The sequence below is a fragment of the Mus pahari genome, chromosome 3 (genome assembly GCF_900095145.1).
Source record: "Mus pahari chromosome 3, PAHARI_EIJ_v1.1, whole genome shotgun sequence".
In the NCBI taxonomy this organism is placed as follows: domain Eukaryota; kingdom Metazoa; phylum Chordata; class Mammalia; order Rodentia; family Muridae; genus Mus; species Mus pahari.
Genome location: NC_034592.1, coordinates 21,814,346 through 21,838,731, shown reverse-complemented (window position 1 = coordinate 21,838,731; position 24,386 = coordinate 21,814,346). Strand labels below are relative to the sequence as shown.

Below are 24,386 nucleotides of genomic sequence, written 5' to 3'. Positions count from 1 at the left end.
CAGAAGAGGGCATCAGATCTCATTACAGATGGTTGTGAGCCACCATGTGGTTGCTGGGATTTGAACTCAGGACCTTCAGAAGAGCAGTCAGTGCTCTTACCCACTGAGCCATCTCACCAGCCCCCCCCCCTTTTTTTAAAGTGGTCTTTCTAAGGGAGGGGTGAACACATGTCTCCACTGAGCTAGTTATGTGTCCTGAAACGAACCCAGTATTGAGGACACACCTCGTAGTCATGAACAGGACAATACAGGGACCCATGAGTTTAGGTCTCAGGTTATTTATTACTACTGTGTAGCCTCTCTTAGCTCTAGTCACTTCATATATAAAATGAAACTATCAGCCAACTAAAATATGTAAGTTTGAAAAGTGCTGATGTAAGTGGTAATAATTATTATCAATCTGTAACTTTACATGGAAAGTTAAAGCCACGGGTGAATGAAAGAAGGAAACCATGACCTCAAATATTATTTAACATATTATGTACAGAAAAATAAAATACCCCACACCACTGGGTATCTTCCTGTGCTGCTTTCTGTCTTATTGGCTTGAAAGTCTCCCACTAACCCAGAAACTGATTGTTTTGTCTAGACTAAGCAGCCAGGTCTTGAGCTCTGCCTGCCCTGCCTCCCAGTGCTGGGCAGAGAGGCGTGTGCAGCAAGCATCTAGCCTTTTACATGGCTGGCTAGGATTTGGACTCAGCTCCTTGTGCTTACAGGGTACATGCTTTGACCACTGAGTCACCTCTCCAGCTCCCTACCCTCCATTTTATTAACTCTGGTAGCCCTGAAAAGCTGAGAACTGTACACAAACAATTCAGGTACCTACTGCCACATTCCATACCTAACCCTTGAGCCCATTTGCTCCAGCAAGTATTTACCCCACATCCATCTTTTCAAACGCAGAGACAGAGACCAGGATACTCAGAACACCCTGTAGTTAAATGGCTAACTAGAATTCAATGTTTACAATTCCATTTTCACTTTTAGGCACAGTCTGCACACAGTGGGGATGCATAAACTTTACAAGTGCCGCTTGCTCACCTGTGCTTGTGCAGCCCAGCTCCTGACCTCACGTGGACTGTCAACACACAATCTATTTCCCTTAGCCTAGAAAGCTTTCAACAGCCTTTCATAGTAAGTGAGGAAATTCTGTGGTTGAGAAATATTACACAGAACTTAAAAATCTAATTTCATCTGTTACATGTTACCAATACTTACGAATCGTGCGGGTGTGTTTACACACACACACACACACACACACACACACACACACACACACACACACACACACACATTCCTCATTCAGGACATTCACAACCATAAAAGCAAAACAGGATACAGCCCAGGTCACAAAGTCTTGTGTAGAGGTTAAACATAAAAATGCTGGGAATACTGTAAGTTTCCAGTGGATATCAAAGTCATTTTGGTACTTCCTCTCTACTTCTTTCTCCCTAATTTAAAGATGCTGCTTTGAAAAACGAAAACAGTAATGAGGTAAAAAGAAAAACAAACAAACAAACAAACAAACAAACAGTTAAATGAGAGCTGTGGGAAAAGGCACCTCTCTGCATAGGCAGTCCTCTCCCAATTTATCCACTCTGACTTCAGCTAATTAAACATCCGTCTCAACGGCCTCCTCGGCAAATTAGTCATCCCCACTTTGTGACACTGATTGTTGGTTGCAGCCTCTCCCCACTTGCTGCCATTCCCAGAAACTTGTAGGAGTTTTCTCACCAGGCACATGGCAAAGAATGATTCAGGGTCCCCATTAGCCCCCTACAGTTGCCCTTGGTATCAGTGCTGTTTGTAATGCTGCCAGCCATGTCCTCAGACATGCCTTCCCAAAAGAAACCTGCTCAGGGGTGACAGTTTTGTCTACATTTCTGAGTTCTAGTGTATGATGCACCTTCCAAGTACTAGTACATATACCAGACGGAAAAGAGGTATTAAATAAGCATTTCATTGAAAATCTGTTTTACGATAGCTTTGATGAGGAAGGAAGGAAGTAGTACAAGGTCTCAAAGGAACTGAACTGAGTTCTGGTAAATCACCACAGCCTCTGAGCACTGAAGCTTTGTGAGTGGATCAAATGGCCAGCAGGCAAACAAGGAAAGCTGCCCGGCTTGGCTGTGTGTGCACACACTCCTTGTCACCTGCCTGCTGTGTGTGTGTGTGTGTGTGTGTGTGTGTGTGTGTGTGTGTGAGAGAGAGAGAGAGAGAGAGAGNAGAGTGAGTTCCAAGTCAGCCAGGGCTACACAGAGAAACCCATTCTCAGAAAAAAAGAAAAAAAAAAAGAAACAATGCAAGCAAGCAAGCAAGCAAGAAGGAAAGAAAGAAAGAAAGAAAGAAAGAAAGAGAGAGAGAGAGAGAGAGAGAGAGAGAGAGAGAGAGAGAGAGAGGAGAGAGTGGTGGGGCTGTGTAACAGCTGCTCGAGAGATGACCTGTCTCTCTTCCTCGGTGCGGGCGATACGGAGGCCAGTGGAGTACCTGATATCTGCCTCATGGCTCTCATCTGTGAGATGGCTTTGCACTGAAGCCAGCTAGATGAGCTCCAGGGAGCGTCCTGTCTAGTACTAGAGTTACACAGGTATATAACCACGTCCAACTTCCATGTGGGTGCTGGTGATCTGAACTTAGGTCCTCATGGGTGTGTGGCAGGCATTTTACCCACTGAGCCACCCCCTCTGCCTTCAATATGTTCAGCAAGCAATCATTGACAAGAAATCCCTTATCTGGCACAAATATGCAATAAACAGTCATACAGGACTGTTTGCTTCATGTTTTGTATATTGAAAAGTTAGAAATAATCCAAATAACTTAAATGTTAGGTTAAATACATTTAACTGGAATTATAAACAGACATTAGATCATACACACATTTGATATCACACATACACCTCTTACAAATCATGAGTTGGACTGATGGATGGAAGTGATTAATTAAAGGAAGGCATTGTATCACATGCCTTTCATCTCAGCAGGCAGAGGCAGGTGGATTTCTTATGAGTCCCTGGCCAGCCTGGTCTCCACAGTGAGTTCCAGGCTAGCCAGAGCTACATAGTGAGATACTCTCTTAAAGAACCCAATATACAAGTAACTAGTAGAATGAGGGCTAACAAGATGGCTTAGCAGGTAAAGGTGCTTCCTGTCAAGACTGGCAACCTGAAGGTGGACGAAGAGACCTGATTCTGAAAAAGTTGTTCTCTGACCTCCACATGCACATGTCATACAGACACATACAAATGAACTAAACATTAAAGGGTTTTCACAGTAAAACAAACAAATAAACAAACACCAGGGGTCATATGTGTCCACAGAACTCAGTCCATGTGCCTATCTGTATGTGAAATGAGTAAAAACCCAAAAGGGAATGCAAGTTAACTTCATACGTTTTTTGCTGGACACGCCTCCAAAATCTTTTCCACAGTATTTAGTTGACAAAGCCAGCTTACACCTCGTCTCCATCTTCTGAGCCTGGCTCCAGGAGCCCAGGCTGCAGCTTCATTCCACTCCAATGTTCCCAACCATACTTCAGCTCCAGAAAGGACATGATATTCTGACTGGTATCTTCCTTTTCCTTCCAAACACAATGCTTTACATCTGCATCCAGGGCTCCATCATCTGCTGTAGAGAGGTTGTCTTGTATATTGTAAAGCCTATGGCCTATGGCTTAGGCAGAAAATAGAGGTGGGACATTGGGAGGAGAGAGCAGTCAGATAGGAGCTGAAAAAGATGTGAGGAGATGGACATGAGGAGATGGACGCATGAGCCACGTGGCAGAATATAGGTTAAAATAAATGGGTTATCTTTAGTTATGATCTAGTCAGAGTAGAGGGAGCTATATGGCCAAGGCATTTGTAAATATAATTTGAGTCTGAGTCTTATTTCTGGGAGCATGGGGCTGGGAGGCAGATGCAGGACTTTAGTACAACAGCCTGCTGTCCTACTCCTCAGGAGACTCTGCAATCATATCTTTCCCTCAAGCTCTGAAGTCTCTAATCTACCTGGCATAACATGCACAGTGAATGTTTGAAGAGGAACCCTCATTAGACTACCCTCTTGCCATCAAAATATAGATCAAGTTTAACATGCTTCACATTACCTAGCCCCAAATGCGCGTGCTACCCTCACACTCTCACTCAGCTCCTCCTACAGGGGACAACACTAGCCTGACTCTCACTCCTGTCCCTCCTCATGGTCCTCTGGCCTCTGCCAAAAAACATGTTTGGACAATCTTCTCCAATTGCCTAAGCCTGGACCCAGTCTCCCCTGGGTCTTTCCTCACCTTCTGCTTATCACATTCATGGTACTATAGCTACCTGCTTATCGGCCTGCCTTCTCAGCTATCAGCAAGCTCCTTAAAAGTCAGGAAATCTCTAGTGCCTATATTCATCTGCTACATCATCAGCCCTAATAAATAACCCCACCTCCTCCAGTCTGCATTTACCATCAGGGCTCGCCTAGCCAGATCTGGACCCCGCCTAGGTTCATCCTCTCATGGTATGGGGTGTCTATGCTTTCTGAGTGCATCTCTTCCGCTTAAGATTTTTTTCACTTAGCCTCATAGCAAAGTCCTAGTTAATCTTCAAAAAGATGTCAAATCACTACAGAGCATTTCTTCTGGGCCTGTCCCACCTTCTAATTTTTAGCACTGTAAGTTCCTTATCTGTGATGCATCTGTTAGGAGATTTACCACATTTCAATGTCTTCTTTCCTGTGATTTTTCCAGTGTGGAATTGGCACTGATATAACATTTGATGACTTCTGTAAACCAAGTGGCATGTCAGGGCCACACCTCACTTCAGTCATATGTGTATGGAGGAGTTTTCACTCAGCCTCTCCTTGTTAGAGCTGAGGGGTATGAGGCCAAGCAGGTAAGAGCAGCTCACAAACACCACAGTGCTCTCATTCTAAGCAGATACTTTGGTCTTCTAGGCATTGTACAGTCAAGCAGCAGCTTTCCATCAACATGCACATTTAGTGCAGTAATGTCTCCTGAGAGCTAAAGCTAACTCTCTAGTGAGCCCAGGAAGTGCCCTGGTCTTACAGCTGTGTAGCCTGGTCCTACCACACAGCCAGTGTGTCTTCTCTCTTCCTTTCATTTTGCCTTTTCATTAATCTAATCCGTGCTGTGACTGCCCTGGATGAAGTGAATGAATAGATTTTGTAATGGAAAAGGAACTTCTGAAAGATTAGCGACTAGTAGGAAGAGTAAGTGCTGGTCAAATGCAGTTTTGGCGAATGATCTATTTCAAGTCGCTCTGATGTGGCAGTTGTGAGAGCTCATAACACCCTTCTAAAATAATTGGGTCTCTAAAGTGGTTCCAAAAGATTTTTGCTTGACATAAATTCTCTAAATTTCCAGGCTTTCTGGATAAAATAGTTGACTGCAATGCCATCTTTAACGTGCTCTGCTCTATACTGGAGAAGATCCATCAGGAGCCTCAGAGCACTGCAGACAGAGAAGCTCAGGTGAGATGAAACAACAAGATAAAGAGGCAGGGATGGCGTCGGGAGGAATATTTAACTGAGCTTCTTGCCTAGGGCACTTCTGAGTTACACATTTAAGCACCTAGCCGTCCTAATTTACTCCAGCACTTACCACAGCGTCACGAGACACCGAGTGCTGAATCTTTATTTCTTACTCAGCTCCCATGCATGAGTGGCATCACCGGGATTACTTATTTTTTCATAAGGAGGAGAAGTTGTCTGCAGAAATTACCACCTTTTGCAAAAACAAACAGCCACTATCAGATGGCCCTGTGTCCTCTTTCTTAGGAATATCTGTTACAGCACAGGGAGACTGCACATTGGCCCCTGGCCTACAATTCCCCATGAAGTAGGACTCAACCCTATGCAGAAGACACTTGGGCTCACATGAGTCTTCAAAGGTTCAGCACAGAGCATCTCTGGCTCACAAGTGTTATAAAGTTGACTCCGTTACACATCTGTGTCCTGCCTCTTGTGGTAAATGGCACGCAGGGCCTCACATATTCCTGGCAAGTGTTCTTTCTGCCACTGAGCCATATCCCCAGACTGTTTTCCCTTTTGAATAGGGCAGTTCAGGCCAGGTGTATGTTGCTTTAAGAAAGCTAGACATAAAACATTAGAACTGACACCAATACAGACAAACTGTGCAATTACAAAAAGAATTCCTGGCTTTATGCTGAGATTCACCACGGGGTTCCTCTAAATGCTGCTCTTCCCTAGTGCATTTAGATCTCACAATCAACCAACATTTCTGTTTACAGAATTTTAAATTTGTTCTCCCATTAGGGTTCTAATAAGCAACATGGTACAAATAAAAAGAGTATGGGTTTGAGGTCAGAGAAGCCTGGGCTCTAATTTAGGCTCGCCATCCACTCGCTGTAGAAACCTGTGTAACTGGCGTCTCAGAACAAGGGAGAGGGAGGCCTGGAAGCCCCTGACCATACAGCTCCTGGGGCCACAGAGTGCGTGGCTCCCCTTCTCTTCGTTTCTGACATGGCATCTGTAAAGCACACTCCTACCCCCACCCTCAGTGCTTGTGCAGCTCACATGTGGTGTGGTATCTGTAAGGCCATAAAGGCACACAGGGCAACAGCTCTCAGCTCCCTGCTCCTCCCCTCCCCCAAAGATCCTGCTTCTGCAAAGACCAACTCCTTCCTGTCATAAATGCCCCTAAGACACCCCTGATAAATAGCACATTCATTTATATTCAACTTTCCGAGCCTGCCTGGCATGAATGTGAGGCCTCCTGTGGCTGAGGACACAGGCTCTGATGCTGCCCTCTCCCTTACTGAGGTCACTGCAGGACCTGGACCTGTCAGAGTGTCATCTTCTAGACTTCCTTCCCTACTGATTCCCCACTCTTCCCTTTCTTTGGGCTCCCAACTCTGTGTGTCCTTTCCTCTCTTTGAGCCCCGGGGTATCTCACAATGACTAGGAGTTTGGATTTTATTCTGAATGCAGATAGCTGTCCTCAAAGGATCTGGAGCAGCTATGATCACACTCACAGTTTACAAGGTGTCTCTGGTGCTGTGTAGACCACAGGCTGGAAGCCCTAAGAGCAGTGGCAGGGAAGCCAAGCTGGGGATGGTGTGGTGCTCCGGAGGCAGTGTCAGTGATAGCAGAGTCAGACATGCTCCACAGGCGAGACTCACCCGTCTCTAATGTCACGGCACGGACAGCTTGGCGCTGGGGTGTGGCTCTGTGACTAGGTGCATGACTGTGCTGCTGACCGGGTGAGCACCTGCTGTATGTCGCTTAAGGGCCAATCTTACTGCAGCTTCAGTTAAGTCAGTCAAACAGCACAGTAAGCTGGAATGTTCTCTTCACAGGAACTGCAGTGCCCTCCCTACTCGAGTCTTCACCGTGTACATGTGAAGGTCTCTGCTCAAGTATCCATTTCTTAGGAAAGGGGATTCCCTGAGCACTCTTTCTGGGTGGTGCGGTCATCGCCTCTGCCTCTGTTCTTACTCTCCACCCCTATGTCTCCTGTCCCTCTACAGTAGAAGGGTATCCTTGGCAAGTGTCTTGCTGTGCCACTGTCTCCTTGCACTCACTCAGGCCCTGTCCAATGAACAGGGGAGAGTGATGAATAGATGTATATACAAAACAGCTACCAGTGCACTTTGGGTCAGCATGCAGGCTATATGTGAATGTTTAATGGAGAACTCAAGACACAGTCATCTGTCTATCACATGGAATACCCTGCAAGGTCTATAGCCGCCCGCCGCTGCTGCCGCCGCCATCTCTTATGCCCACCACCACTGTTCCCCCCCTCCCAGCGCACACACAGCAGGGAATGCTGCTTGAGAAGCAGCAAGTGAAGCACTGAAAACTACTGGGCACACAGTGATCTGGCCCTCAGCAAAACCATCAAGGAGGAGCTAACATTTCTTTAGGTGAAATTTTCTCAGTCAAGCAGGAAAAAACATCAAAAGTCCATTTATACTGTAAAAATAAAAATCCTCAAACTAAGAAAGTATGTGTACAATTTCAAAATGTAATAAAAGGGTCATTAAGGAAAAGTTGGCAGGCTTGCTTTTCTGTTCTTCCTTACAGTGAGGATGCTTACAGAATCAGAGCCACACAGGCCTCTACTCTGCTGGCCAGATTCTACTCCCAAGTCCTCCCCCTGTGGATTGGGAGACACTGTGTTCCATGTCAGTGTGAATCTGAAATGATGCGCTTCTACTTCTTAGCAGCGTCTCTGCCACACCAGCACACAGCAGGAAGCTTTTGACAGCTGGTGGACAGCAGTGTTAAGGCCACAACAAGAGTAAACAAAATAGTGACAAGCTCAAGGTCAGTCATCAGGGTGAACCTGACAAAGGAAAAGCTGCCTCAGGCCTTTACTCACTAAAGGACTAGTTAGTAGTCTTTCCTGACTAAATCCAGGATCTGACAGTAATCTAAAGCTCTCCCATCCAGATGCTAGAATGAGTGAGCTTTGTTTACTGTGTGCTTGAGCCTGTGTGATGGCCACTGATGCAAGTTCAGACATCAAGGAGGTCAGTGATAATATGAAACACTAGAAACTTTAAAAGAGACATTTAAAACTAGGATTTAAACATGTGCCCTCCCAGAGACCTGACTGGAACACACTATGGAGAGAGTTCTATAGATAAGGGCATGAACATTAACAGGGACCCCTGCGGTGTTCATCAATACTTATGATGATGAAATAATGACAAACAATGAGAGTCTAGACTTTACAGAAATAACGACTGGCTATGATAGTCTACTCTAAAAAGCAAATTTTACTTGAAAGCCCCAAAGTTTTCCTTTAACTAAGCCATATATTTAAAATGAGGTTTTGAGGTTTTGTGGGTTTTTTTTCCCTCACTACCTACATTTTTTTTCTTGAAAGAAAGAAAGAAAGAAAGAAAGAAAGAAAGAAAGAGAGAGAGAGAGAGAGAAAGAAAGAAAGAAAGAAAGAAAGGAAGGAAGAAAGAAAGAGAGAAAGAGAGAGAGAGAGAAGCTGAGTAAGTAGCAGAGGAAGGACAAGAGTATTAGGCACCGGGAGTGTCATTATGTCCACAACTTGATTTAATAATGGGGACACTCAAATTCCCCACTTGCTGTTGTTATTAAATGAAGCATATCGTCAGGCTAGAGAAAGCTGCAGGACGCTAGGTGTTTGGGGGAAGAACTGAAGGGTTCATCAGGCCTCCTTCTAGACAGACCAGCCTCTACTAGTGAACAACAATTTGGGAAACAGGGATCCTACATTGCTCACGTTGCTCAGTCTCACGTGTCAGTCCTTCTCACTTGAAGAACCTAAGGGAGATTCAGCCAACCCTGCCCCAGCCACGGGGCACACTCAGAGTTCTCGCAAAGAACATTCAGGTCACTGTGCCAGAGCTTAGCAAGTACACAGTTTTCTCACTTGACAGCTTCCCGCCAAGTTCACAACCTAGTTCCTGGGCTAATGGGAAAAGTGTAAGTATTTCATAACTGCATATGGGCAATCATGGTTTTTACTAAGTAAATGTACTTCCTCCTATGTTAAAGAGGATTTTTCTTCTTTTCCTTCATCATCCTTGAACAGCAACTCATCCCCTAGTATAAGGTTCAAACCACAACATGAACACCGCCTCTTCTGGGCTCACCCTAAATAAACCTTTGTCAAGTTGGTGGCTTCTACTTCTGAGGCCAGACTCTTAAAGTAACTAAAAAGGCTTATTTTAAAATGCTTCTTGACTTAAGAAGATGGACAGCAATACAAGTATCAATCTCAACTGGCTTCAGTAGCACGAATAGGAACAAATAATCTAGATCTTTGTGTTCTGGATAACAAATCCCAAGCTTTTGCCAGGGAGACAACAAAGACTGATGAAAATGGCAGGGGCATATACACAAGGTGGGCATAAGGAAGCACACGCCAGTGTGTGCATGCCCTAGATCGTGATTGATGTGGATGCTGGAGACAGCCACAGATAAACAAGACTGGACAGAGATAGCTGCAGACAGAAGGAAGGACACTGGCTCAGCTGTATCCCCTTAAGTTTGTTGGGGTTTCATGGTCTAAAATAACAAAAGAACTCACTGACAGCACAGTTTCTATTGAGAAGGTTAAAAAAAGTTCCACTTTATTCCTAGACAACTCAAAAAAAGGCATTTTTAGAATATAGAGAATTGTATTACAAAACTCACTATTGTATAAAAAATTTAAGAGTAGGAAGACCCCCAATTCTACAGAGTGAATGCTCATTAAATACCCTTGAGTATCTGAAGCTATTTAAAAGCTATTAGATTGGCACCTGGAACCCCCAAACATCTAATCTCCCTTGGGATAGAGATGCTGTGCCTCTTCAATCATCCCCTAAATGCAAAGAGGTTTGACCCCCATGCAATAGATAAAAGTCACCCAAAAAATGAACAAAAGAGGTGTTTGGAGAAGCCGAGCACCATTCATCCCAGCTAACGACTTGTTCATTATGAGTGATGATGGATAAAGACTTCTCACGCTGAGATGAAATCAAGATTTATATGCATTGTTTCCTCTCCCAACTTGTGGGAAGATCATCATCATTTAATTCTATCTCTGCGGCCAGTGATGGGCATCCAGAGAGCTGGTTATCAAACGGCGCAGTCAGCTGGCAAAAGCCGAAACGTGCAGTTGGCACATCTGGACGGAGCCGCCACAGCCGAGGGTGAACAATGACTCCTGGCAAGCATCCAAATTGCTTGCAGACGCTAGCAGGTCTCATCTACAACCGCCCCTACCAGCATCTCTCTCTCTCTCCCTCTCTTTTATGAGAATCAGATTTTCATTGCTCCATTCAATTGCTCTCCTCTGCCATTTTTTACAGCTCTTATCGTTCCCCTGGAATATGGCCTTGAGACAGCTCATCCGTGTCCTTCACTGTGTTATCTCTTCTAACTTTTATTAAAACTTCAGCTTTCATCTGAAGATAGCTAATTAAATCTGGAACAGATTATATGCCTCCCCTTAAAAAGAGAACACAACTATTTTCTTCAGGCTGAGCAATGCTCTCTTCCTTTCCAAAAGGTGAGCTCAAAGGTATTTAAGAAGTCTCTTCTCTTACAGAGCTATGATATTTGACTTGCCATATATGGGCTGACTTTTAGTATAGTAGTCTGTTATAGATAAATCCTTCAACTAGTTTTGAAAATAACTGTTTCTTAATATTAGTAATATGTGTTCTAAGTCCTTTAAATATCAAATAGCACAAGCCGATTTTCTATAAGAAAGCTGGATAATGAGGAGTTAGAGATTAACAGCTACATGAGTACATAAAACAATTTATCTTTTTAAAACCATCTTTGTAAAATCGCCCTCATTTAGCAAAAAAAGAAGAGAATATCTCCCTACCCAGATATCCTGAAGGCTAGTAACTGAAAATAGTCCCATGTAAATTGCATGAAAACATGCAATTAGAAGCAGTAGTTCAAGTTTAAGGTTTTGTTGTGATTTCTGTGGTGCTGGGGAAGGACCATGCACATGCTAGGTAAACATTCTGCTACCAAGCTATGTCACTAACTCCTTGGTTTGGATTTTAAGAAAGGTTCACATTAACTAATAGTAAAAATCAATGATGATCTGCCCACAACTGATTTGAACATGCTTGTCTTTTTTTTTTTTTTTTTAAGATTTATTTATTTATTATATGTAAGTACACTGTAGCTGTCTTCAGACACTCCAGAAGAGGGCGTAGGATCTTGTTATGAGCCACCATGTGGTTGCTGGGATTTGAACTCCGGACCTTCGGAAGAGTAGTCAGGTGCTCTTACCCACTGAGCCATCTCACCAGCCCTGAACATGCTTGTCTTACATATGCTAGTGACCCAGTTCTTTCTGAGGCCCAGAGGAACTCGAAACTATAGGCTTGCTAATCAGTCTCCTAGAAAGAATATCTAAAAACAATGTGTAGCCAGGCATCTCACTCTCTGTCATACACACACAGAGATACACAGACAGACAGACAGACAGACACACACACACACACACACACACATACAAACAAACACACACACACAGCCTTTTAACTAAGCGTTAAGCCTCTATTTATGGCTGTGGTATAATTTAACTAACATACCTGAAATTTTCTGAGATCCTTTTCTTCTTTTCACTGCTTTGAGCAAGATCTCCTTCATAGTGACCTTTGTGTTGTCTACCTGGATAAGGGAGAATCCATGAGCAGCATTTCTGTAGGAAAAGACAAGAACAAGAGTTATCACTATAGTTACACAACACTGGGAAAAGTTCAAAACAACAGTACAGAAAATGCCCGTGACTATCTTGGAGAAATCTGCCAGGCAGTGGTGGTACACATCTTTTATCCCAGAACCAAGGCAGCCTGGTCTACAGAGTGAATCCCAGGACAGCCAGGCTACACAGAGAAACCCTGTATTGGGAAAAACAAAACAAAACCCATATTCCCAGGCATCTGTGAGGGCATTCTAATAGAAGCAGCATGAAGTGAACCAAGGTCAGGGTTGCTGCAGGCTTCTCTAATTCACTGCAGATTGAACCTGGTCTGCTTGTGTCAGAAGGAGCCAGATTCCCAGTTTTGGCTTGGGAGCCAAATCCTGTAGCAAAGACTGGCAGCTGACAGAGCCTGATTTATGTCAGTCCCTGTCACTGTAGGCAGAGACTACTGTCACAATAAGCTCCTCAGTGCCCAGAGAAAGAGAAAAGGCTCTTTTAACTGTCTAGTACAACACTGGTCTGCCCATCCATCTTTTGTTGTTCTTTTGGTTTGTTGGGAGACAGGGTCTCAGTATGTAGACCAGGCTGGCCTCAAACTCAGAGAGCTCCACCTGCCTCTGCCTCCCTCCGGGTATTAAAGGTGTGCCCCACCATGCCCATCATATCCCACTTTTAATATGCAATCTGTGTATACTTCACTATAAATGATTTCTTTACCTAGTCCTACAAAAATCAAACAAAATATTAGTTTAAGCAAAATAATTTAAAGACAAATCACTAACATTGCTTGCAAGCTTTTAATCAAATTAGGTTGGAGAAGAATTTAAATTGAAAAAAAAAAAAGAAAAACAACAAAGACATAAACAAATAAACAAGCAAACAGATGCTAAACCCAAAACAAAGAAACAAAAAAAAAACAAAAAAAAAAAACAAATGACAAAAACAACAACAAAAACCCATCCAAAACCAAAACAAACAAAAAGCCCACGCAGCAAGCAGCTCATCATCTGGGTGAGCTGTCATTTCAGAGACTGTTATTATAGTGACAAGTGTCACAAAAATACACCCATCTGGAACAAAACACACTAATTCCGAATAACTCATGTAAAACATGGGACCCAAGTTTCCAACTATGGAACACGAAAATTTCTCCACGGAGTTTGGTCACATTCCCATTTCCCCATTAGAATCTCAAGGGGAACATGGCCAAAACCCATGGCAAAGCTTAATCCTGACAAGAAATCTGAAGGAAAGCCAAGCTCTGGGAAAGCTTTCCAATGGTAGACAAGGCTGGGATGGGGCTTGGAGCCCAGGCTAGACCCATCCAGGTAGCTGGTTCTCCACATGGGCTATGGGCTGATCTAAAAACCAAGGATCCAATTTGTTTCCCTAACACAGAGACATGCCCACAGCACTCCTCTCCATACAGCTTGCTGTTTACTCCGTGACGTCCCATTTGTTACAAAGCACAAAGCTGATGCCGCCCTGGCCAGCACAGCCATCCATTTTCACTTGGTGAAGGTTCTTGCTATCGAACAGCAGGCCTGAGAACTGTCAAGCTAATTTTACTGAACACTTTGTTACTGAATCATGCCTGAGCTCCAGCCATTCTTTACCTCAGAAGCTGGACCCCATCCCAGAACAATCTTTAAAAGTTTATTTTACTGATCAAAGCAAAATAAGAAATAGCTCTTTAAAAAAAAAACCAAAAAACTCTATTTTGGGAGAGCTGCTGTAAGTGCTACTTTGGCGAGGGCACTGATATGTAAAGAGCCTTGTGCACTAAAAACTTGCGGGTGTTTGCCTTGGCACTAGGCCAGTGAGTATTGGAACAAATGCCAATCAACCACACTCAGCTCCGCCTGCCCCAGCTTTCTCCTCAGAAGTCAGTATGTCCTCCATCTGTGACAATATGTTGGGGGACAGATGAGTAGGGCCAAAAGGAAACACAAGTTCTCGGGGATTTGCAAACTAGTACTGGCCCAGGCCTCAAGGACTCTCATCCACCCGGCAGCTACCTGACCGATGGTAGAGTTTGCCTGTTTATAAACTGCTGCATTGGCTCCCGTTCTGCAGCCGGCTGATAAAATCACTGCAAGCCAGTATGCTCAACTCTTTCAGCAAAGAGCAGAGTAAAAGCTTAACAGGCAGTTTCATATCTGGACTAACTTTCATAAATTCAAAGTGTCCTTTTAAGAGGTTTGAAGCAAAGGAAAATCCCCAATCTGTATTTTTCTGTCATTTTACCAAAACATACCTGGGTGACAAGGTTAAAGCAAGCAGAGGAAATCCCTGGCCCTTCCCTCCACAGGCCTTACTGATAAATTGTGTAGCGGAGGCATAAAGGATCACCTTCTGTATTTTTTCATTACACTTTTCTTTTGTTACAGAATACATAAATCCATTGTGGCACAATGTAATATGTATCACCATGCTACACCTGCGGACGCTTCCGCGTGGCTGCCATGTCTGTGCAGTCAGGAATGATAAGTGAACCACCCGTGAATGTTAACGATAGTGATCATTCTGAGGTAACTCGGCTCTCCATCTTCCTTTACAGCCTCCAAGCTGAAGCCAGGGTAGCAGGGTTCATGAGAGGAAAATGAAAACAACAGTGAAGGAAGGAAGGAAGGAAGGGCAAGGGAGCATTGGACACGGATGCTGTGTGTGCTGTCTTATTCTGGGCTCAGGACAGGGCATGCTGGGGAAGCAAGCACAGACGACTGAGTGCCTCTGCACCTCTGTGGGATCCTTATACAGGCCTATCATGAAACTCCATGTCTGAGAGCTGACTTACTGCTGCTGCCAGTCAACTCAGAGCTGGGTCCTCTCAAGTCTGCTAAGACACTGAAGATCGCACAGGCATTTAAAAAGAGCGCAAGGAGCTCAGTTCTGTGCCTTTGAAAGCTATGCAGTCACCAAAGAGGCTTCTAGGGCAGGGGAGGGAGCCTGAGACATAGTCTGGCAATGAACTTGAGACCTTCCTATCTCAGCCTCCAAAGCACTGGGATTTTAAAAGTTATGTGACAGTGTCAGACTTACCACAGCATTAATCTGACACTAGTATTAGTCTTGGACAGTGAGTATTTTTCTAAGCAGTAAACCAAAGGTGACAGGAGACACAGGAAATAAGGACACAGGTCTTCATACTAAAGCATAACTTTCTGGACAGGAACAGGGCAGGAGATGGACATCAAGAGAGAGGGCAGTTTATTGGGGAGGAAAGCACACAGATTGCAAGTGATGTGCCCCGTGAGTGTGTAATGCTGTAACACACAAGTATGTGTGTATAATGCTGCAGTGAGGCCCCTTCCCTTCAGAACTGTCACACAACGGATGCTAGGCACCTGGCACTGGAGGGCGCCAAACAGTGGGAGTTGATTCCTAATGTGGGCTCTCTGTTTGCCTTGGCCCAAGTCATACCCCAAAAGAAGAGGCCTCACGCAGCCCCTCTCTGCTCTGGCTCCTGTGGGAAGAATGGGATGGATCTTGGCACTCATGCAGCTTACAGGCATGAAACTATGTGATGAGCTGCTTGGTGGCATCATTTAAGGGCACTGTCAGCAAGTAGCCTTTGATCCAAGTATCAAAAGCTCCCTGAAGGTCAGCATTGAGGTCAGCTCAATGTTCAAAGCTTTCCAATTGACAGAGGAAAACTCAGAAGCAGTGTAACTTAATGACTTTGAGGGACAGCGGGCAATAGAAACTCAGTCACATTATGGGGGAAGTTCAGTGAGAATTAAAGAGTTTTAAAATCTGTATAATATACATTCACCATTTAACAATCACAGAAGTAACAGCAGCAACTACTGCTTACTGAAAATTTACTATGTGACCAGTACTATTTTAATCTGTTAAGAAGCCTGCATTCGCCGGGCGTGGTGGCGCACACCTTTAATCCCAGCACTTGGGAGGCAGAGGCAGGCGGATTTCTGAGTTCAAGGCCAGCCTGGTCTACAGAGTGAGTTCCNAAAAAAAAAAAAAAAAAAAGAAGAAGAAGAAGCCTGCATTCAATCATTTAATCCTAAAAGAGCACACATACAATTTCAGAGAAACAAGGCTGGAGGCATCAGGAAAGTCTCCTGAGGCAAAACTCACACTCATCCTATTTTGGAACTATTGAGAACTTAACAAAACGGTCCCTAACATATGCAGTCTGTGGCAGAGAAGGCCAGAGAAGCTCACAGATGACTGCTTTCTTTACAGACACAGGGAAACAGCATACTTGGAAATAGAAACTGTACTATTAGAGTTTTACTCCACCCTACTTTTAATAATGGTTCTTAAATGTTTAACCTCCCTTCTAGCACATCACCACCAGAGGTAGTGGAAAAGAAAGGTTATTAGGATTTGGGGGAAGTGAACCTGTTTAGAAATGGTTCTTTGGAGCAAATCCCATGTGTGTTGTCAGGAAACCAGCACTTCAGTTTAGAGGTCAGCAGCAGCTTGATCCACTGGCAAACACTTCACCAATATACCATCAGGCTAGTTCAGTAGTGTCGGGATAGCAAACACGAATCAGCAATGGTGGCACACCCAGCAGAGATAGGCAGCCAGGCCTCAGCCGAATCAGCAGGAGGTACAAAGACCTACAGGGATGGCAGAAGTTCTTTGCCATGCCCCTCTCAATGAAGAAAGATCAGCAAAGATGCGAGACCAAGAAGCGTTGCAAGGAAGCCTCTCTCACAGTCCACTGAGTCCTATTTATACGTCCTCCAAACATCTTGAGTACCCCTCGGGTCTTGCCTCATCATGTACCTTGCCTTGGCATGTAAGTCTGAATCATCTGACATCACTCTGCCAATCAGCCTGTGTCTGCAGAAGCAGCAAGAAACCACCAGCACACCACCAGAAGGTTTTGGTGTGTTTCTCTCTGTTAAGTCCCAACAAATGGTGACCAATAAACAATGGCAAAGCATACTAATACCATCCAGCATCATCCACCATTTGTTGGGTCCTTCTTAATATCATGCATCCTTTCACCTGTGTCTGCTTCAGCGACATAACAAACTTTCCAAAGAAAACATAATTTTCCCGTGTCTGCTGAGTGGACTGGACTGTAGTTGCTGGTTTGTGTATGGTGTTTGCTAGTGGACTGGAATGCAGCTGCTGATTCATGTTTGGTGTTTGCTAGCTGACTGGACTGAGAACAATGAAGACTGGAGTCTCCCCAAGGAACCATTTCTAAACATGTCCACTTCCCCATATCCTAATAACCATTTTTTTCTATTATCTTTGGTAGGTGGAGGGCTAGAGAGGAGGTTGAACTCTTATTAAAGTATATTGAGAAAAATATATGCCTATAATATCTAAATAGCCACCCCCAGGAGAAGAGTCAGAGGTGCTCCCTCAGGAGACATGTCTCAGCTCTGTATCACAGCAGTGGAAAGGGAGCAGTAATACCCAAAGGCAGCAGAGCACACTGAGCTGTAGACTATAATAATGGCTGGTTTGAAGTGAAGCTTTCCCTTTGTTGGATAAACCATATAGTTACTCTGACTCCATTTCCTCACAGGCAAAATAGGATGATAATAATTCTTGGACATGAAAGTGTTTATAGTAACATCTGTCAAGTAAAACTTAATAAGTAATTACAAACATTCTAGCCATTGACTAGTCTTTATTAAAAGTGATATATAATGTTCAGGTACAGTAGCAAACATCTATCACTCAACATTTGAAGGGCTGAGGATCTTCAAGCTTCAGGCCAGCTTGGGCTACCTAGTGATATCTGGTCTCAAAAAACAGCCAAACAAAGGAGTTACATATAATGAGAATAACAGTTCTGAGCTCTTACTTGTTCCCATAATCCCTTCTCCAAAGAAAGGCAGGTGCTATTATTGGTCCTACTTTATAACAAGAAACTGACAGGTTAAGACACGTACCTGGAAATACACATTAAGTTAATAAGATCTATAGCTAGCAACAAGTCCTGCAGGAGCCACAATTTAACCCTAGACGGACCTTACATCTCCTAGACTCCAAAGTGTTTTTAACTCTTTTGTTGCTTAGGTTGGAGGCTGGGGGACTCAGGGCAAGAAGAAACTTCCAGAGAGCAGTACATCTCCCAGGTGGGAGCCAATGACCAACCTGTGGAAGAGTTTTACAAGTACCCTGGCTCTCAGATCCTTTCTAAAGATATTCTGAAAATGCTGTGGTTTCATGACCCATGGTTTCAGTTTCCAGAGGTGGGATAAAGCTGCCAAGAACAGTGCTCTGTTCTCTGGTCCTGACCAGTTCCCAACAGCAATGGAGATGCACTGCTCTGGTTGCCACCTGCTCTAGCCCTCTTCCCTGTGATCATTCCCCAGTACTTCAAGGTAGAAAATGGAAATAGAAGAGCAAGAAAAAGCCTTGCAATAATTGCAGAGGCCCTGGGTATCACTTTATCCACAAAGGGAGCTGGCACTAGTGTGAATGCCACAGTTTATTTCCCCTTGCACTGATCGAATTTTTTGAAAGATCAAAGCACATTGTGCAAGCATGCAATGTTTGACATTGGACAAAGTACTTTTTTTTCAAAACAGACATTTTCCAAAAACATAACTCGCTAGACTAATGGGCAGTGAGAAGCCAAAATGACTGCCCTCCGCCTTCTCCTTGTGTATCTTTGCCAGAGTCCTTGGGACTTGCCAAATCTGGTCATGCCTGCTTAGCTTGCTCGACTGATTGTGCCAGAAAAGAAAATAAGACACAGATGTATTTGAGCTCTTTGAGATGCCAGTAAGAGAGACAGCTAATGGCTTCATTTCGACCCTCCCCTTCCAGCTGGGCACAGGTGGGGATAATGAGGTCCCTCTCCCTAATCAAACTCAATTATTTACTACTCTATATAACTGCAAAGACATTCACATTCCGTTCAGAATATAAAACACACTGTGGGCTACTTCCAACCACTGCCACTGGGTATTTATAACAAACTCAAGTGCCTAACAGTTTGCCTTGGCAGGAGTTTAACTGTGTAAAGTTTTGCAAACTGTTTCTGTTCAAATATGTCCTGCTGAAATGGGGTCCCAGGCGGGGGTCCATAACTGTCAGGTCAGTGAACTGTGTAACATGTGAGAACGTATTCACCATGCAGTGCAGACAGGATCTGGAAATCAAGTGCTCCGTTCCACTGCAACCTTCTGAAGCATCACGGTTGTTTCAGCAGCAAGACTGACACTGTATTAATAAACATTACGAGTCACTAGCCTGACATGTACACAGCAGCAGCTGACAGACTCCACCGTAAGCCGAGGGAGAGTAGAGGAAATCAAAACGAGACCCAGGATCCAAACACAGCCAAGGGGGCTGCAGCACAGAATAAACCGCACTAGCTCAGAGTGTGGCCCAAACTTTTAGGAGGTACAGTAACTACAGCAACAGCTGGCATGATTTTTGAATACTGAAGTAAATTGATGGCTATCTAAAATATGTGTTTCAGTTGTATGAATAAAGCATACCCTGGCACACTTTCTACAGACGGACGTCCCAGTGAACAAAGCATACATACTTGGTTTGTCCGACCTTTAAATTCTTAGAACTAGGTAATTAATTCTTTCCATCTTTATTAATTGTTCCAGTATTTCTGTCACTATAAACAGACACAAAGAAAAGTCTTTTCTTTCCTCCAGACACTAGCCTTTGCCAAAAAGGAAATCAAGTCAGATTTACAAATACAAAATTAAACAGGCTGCATATGTTCCATTTCCATATATGAGGACAATCTGGACAATGAGGATGCTTGCTAGCACAACAGAATGGAGAGAAACACCACGCATGCGCGCAGTTAGCCCGGGTAATTCATCCCCAGATTGCCAGGCTTGAGCACACAACACACAGCTTGTTTTTGATTTGCTCTCCCTTTCCAAACTCTTTGCTCTTGCTCTGACCACCAGCTTAAGGTTTTAAAAATGAGCCGCATGTAAGGAATAAAGGCACAAAGTAAATAAATGAAAAGTGTTTGCCTTTTCTCCTCCTCCGATTTCTATTTCATAGATCACAAGGCAACACCGCTTAATGCCCTTTTTGATAAAGGATTGGTCATTTGGAGTATATTTTGGAGATAGCAACAGAGAGGTAAGTTAAAAATTACAGGCTTTTACAAGTCCTCACATAAAAAGATGAGGGAACCCTGGGCATGCCTCTTTAAAAAGTTGCTCACCATTCCCTTTGGGCAGAGTCTAGGCAGCCTTAGGGTACCCTCTGAGCCATGTACTCTGTCCAAGGCAGTACAGTTTTCTACCATCTACTTGGTGGCTCTTCGTCCACACAGCAGAACTGTATGTAGCTAGACTCTATTAGCTTGCAATCTTATGTTCCTTTATTGTATTAAACATTGTAAGGAAAACACAAAGGAAGGTAATGTAAGTGCTCTGACTGACAGGGTCTGACCTGGGTTCTATCTGTTTCATTAGCCTAGATGTCTGTTTCCTTGGAGCCCTTCTTCCTCACTCCATAGCAAGGTCTGCTTTGCTACTGCCATTTGTGAGCTCAATTCTCTCCCTGAGTTCTGGATGACTGAGCACAGGGCTGGAGGGGGGTTGACGCAGGCAGATGAGGCAGGTCCCTTTCTTATACTACCACCTGGCTTGGTCACTACTAGCGAGGAACACTTCTCCAGATGCTGGACACCATTTGAGATCCAGCTCTTCATCTGGTTTTGGACGTCAGTCAAAAAGCATCCTGGGGCTATATTTTCAGCTAGTAGAGTACCTACCCAGAAGGCATACAGTTCTGGGTTTGATGTCTAGCTCTATACAAACCAGGCATGTTGTGGATCAAGAGTTCAAAGTTCCTTTGGCTACTTACCAAGTTCCAGGCCAGCCTTATATAAAAAAGAACCCATCTCAAGAAACAATCAACGTCTGCTCTTCCTACCCACTTCCCCACTCCTCCCATCTACTACTTCTTCCCGCGGTTAAAGTAGTTAAGGTAAGTAGTTCAGGCAACACACCCAGTCTGTCTAAGATCAACCAGAAGCAACAGGCAGTTCAGGAAGTGCCCCACCCGTGGGCTGGGGAGCAAGGTGTGTTTCCTTAGCAGTTTCTCATTTTCAAATTAGTAGAGCACTCTAGTCTCCCTCAAACAGCAGCTCTATGTCTTAGGATCTCTTGAGGCTCACTGGATTTGGGGGAGACTGAGGCTTCACTTACAAGGCATTATTAGAAGGCATCCACTTCCACATTCATTTCCACAGAACATTTTTTCCAGCAGGGATCCACTTAAGTTTTTTTTTTTTCTTCAAATAAATGAAGTCTATTTTACTACTGATAATCTCTGGTTTACTCAATAGGTTTATTTCTTTTCATTTCTGTCTGATGAGGGAAGAAAATGATAAAAATAGAATGTAAATAATTATAAAATCTAATAATTCATAATTTACGCAGAATAAAATGAAAGGAACTTAAAATTAAATCTCCCTTCTACCTAATATTAATCTGCATATTATCATTTTCTTAGATTCATAGCCCCCTCCTTCCAGGAGTAACTATTAAATTTATAAGCTGAGTTTTAAAACTTAAGAATTTTATTTTAGCTCAGTGAAAATCATATACACATACAAGAAACACATATATTTATATGGAGACTTATATGTGGTTAGATTAAAAGAAAAATTCATGTATAAATATGTTCATATCACTCTACACACTCTATATACATATATGTATGTGTGTATATATATATATGTGTGTGTGTATATACACAGAGAGACATATATATATGTATATGTGTATATACATATATATATGTATGTATGTATGTATATATATATATATATATATATATATATATATATATAATATGCATATGCTTAGATCATCACCAATTCTTATTCCATGGTTTTCTCACTCCACCCAGCTGGCCCTCATTGGACAGAAGTGAGAGAAAATCAGCCTGTTAGAAAGAACCAGCGGTTGACAAACAAATCCTAGCCATGCCTACTACCTCTGCATTGCCTATGGCAACCACCACACTAAATGGAGCGTTGCTATAGAAATCATATGACACATAGCCTTAACAGGAGGTCTGGCAATGTTTGGGATACGCTGGTGAGATGTGGTGGCTTCACATTGCAGCAGCTAGAGCTATTTAACACTAATGGAGTAGAAAGGTCAAATTCATTATGCAAACTTTGCTAAACAGAAAGATGGTGTGAGAACACAGAGCACACAGGGTACTTTACTGGAGCCGGCTGACCCCTACAAAAGGTGCATCCTTTGTTGTTGGAATCCTGGGTGCCCAGGTATCACTCAGAAGGAGGGCCCACCTTTTTTGCAGCCCAATCACCAAAAGCAGGAACCATAGCTACCCTGGCTCATGGGATGGGTTAAGGTGACCAGAGGAAAGAGCTCTGCTCTGGATACAGAAGTTTCAGTTTTACAATCAGAAAGTACTGGGCAAAAGAGTAACAACAAGTATGATGGGACAAAGCAAAGAAGAACTTTCTAGTAGAGAATATTTACATTTGAAGAATACATTATAAATCAATTAAAGCAATGTGCTGGTAATTAAAAATCCCATTCATTCTTTAAAAGGGAAATAATATGGCAATGACATTTCCATGAAAGTGAAAATCAAGAGTCAAGTTGACAAGTAAAACAAACTCTCACCAAACCCAACGCCTAAACTCTCACCAAACCCAATGTCAATTTATTTTTAGCAAAACACTGGTATCAAGATTGTAAAATTTACCTCAAAGCCCTGCCCCCACAGTGACACACCTCCTCCAAAAAGGCCACATCTCCCAATAGTGCCACTTCCTGGACCAAGCATCTTCAAATCACCACAGTATCATTTACTTATATTTAATGTCATACTTTAGGTTGTATAAAAATGAGAAATTTATAGCTAATACATTATAGAATTTTATCACCAAAGTTTTATATTTGTATGTATTCAAGTAGTCCTATATTAAAAACCAATTTGGAGAAAGTAAGGCTGAACAATGAACCTAAGTTTATGAAAATTTTTTACTAATGTTTAAGATTACTTCTGTTGTCTGGACTTAACAAGAGATAAATTAAGATAAGCTAAATTGCCAAAGTCACACGGCAAGTTGCTAGTGAGACTTGAACCCAGGTATGCCAAGGTTCAAAGCCTGTGCTTGATCTCATTGGGAGGTAAAAGTGAGCTCTCTGTACGCAAACTGCAGTACAGTCATGAAGGCTATGCAAGATGGGACACAGTGCTTGCCACTGGTCCCCCTGGCAGCCACAGACCTGAAGATTCACCTATAGCTTCTCCACAAAGTTCTCCACTGGCTGCTGAGGGCATAGAAACTCACTTTTCTGTCCAGCCTTCAGGGAGCTTATACAAGGTCTTACCTTTTACATTATCCTATCTAATGAAACTGCTATTGTTCCAGTCTGGTATTCTGGCTCTTGCTGCCTATGTGTCTCTCTTCCACAATGTTTCTTAGCCATCTCCAAGGAAGTCTACTCCTACAAACTCTAATTTGAAATTCTACCATGCCTCAATGTCTGTCCACCACCTGCCCACATCCAGTGATAATTACTTCCATTAGGCCTTTTCAGTCAGTAAAATACTAACTAGGGGACAGGGAGGCAGAAAAATGTACTGAAGCAAACTTAGCAATTCAAGAACAACCGAGGGGCTGTGTGGGTGCCAGAGGTCCAGAGGATCCAGCTCTCCCTCTCTAAGGGCTGTTGATAAATCACAACAGAAACAGCAGCTAGCACAAAAGGTAACACTTACCCACACCAGACACAGTTCCAAGCTTTCTATCTAATACCTACTACTGACCTGCAAGGTTGATAGCATTTATCACCATTTAACTAAGCCAGAAAAAGTTATGGAATTCACCAGGATCAAACACATCAGTAAGGACAAGGTCAGGTTGGGTAGCAGACTGGCTCCAAGGCCTCCATGATCTTTCCTGAATTGAGTAGTGGCTTGAAGGTCAGCCCTCAAAGAATGGGATCTACCTGACAGATAAGACCACACCAGTAGCCCTCCCTGACTATCACCTTTCATATGACATAGAGTCAAGTGCAGGCTTGGGTATAGTGTTGTGTAGCCTTGGTTCTCACAGCTCCACATTGATCATAATAAAAATAGGGCAGGGCAGGCATGGTGGCGCACGCCTTTAATCCCAGCACTTGGCAGGCAGAGGCAGTCTAATTTTTGAGTTCAAGGCCAGCCTGGTCTACAGAGTGAGTTCCAGGACAGCCAGGGCTACACAGAGAAACCCTGTCTCAAAAAACCAAAAAAAAAAAAAAAA

General features: G+C 43.4%; 1 protein-coding gene across 5 annotated transcripts in view; it reads right to left on the bottom strand.

Annotated features, from left to right (window-relative positions):
• Mapkap1 (MAPK associated protein 1) overlaps positions 1–24,386 on the bottom strand; it is a 212,012-nt gene that overhangs the window by 77,857 nt on the left and 109,769 nt on the right. For all 5 annotated transcript variants that reach the window (XM_029535984.1, XM_021192298.2, XM_021192303.2 and 2 more), the window contains one exon: positions 12,048–12,157. In XM_029535984.1, coding sequence (XP_029391844.1) covers positions 12,048–12,157 — 110 coding nt within the window. The remainder of the gene's footprint in view (positions 1–12,047; positions 12,158–24,386) is intronic.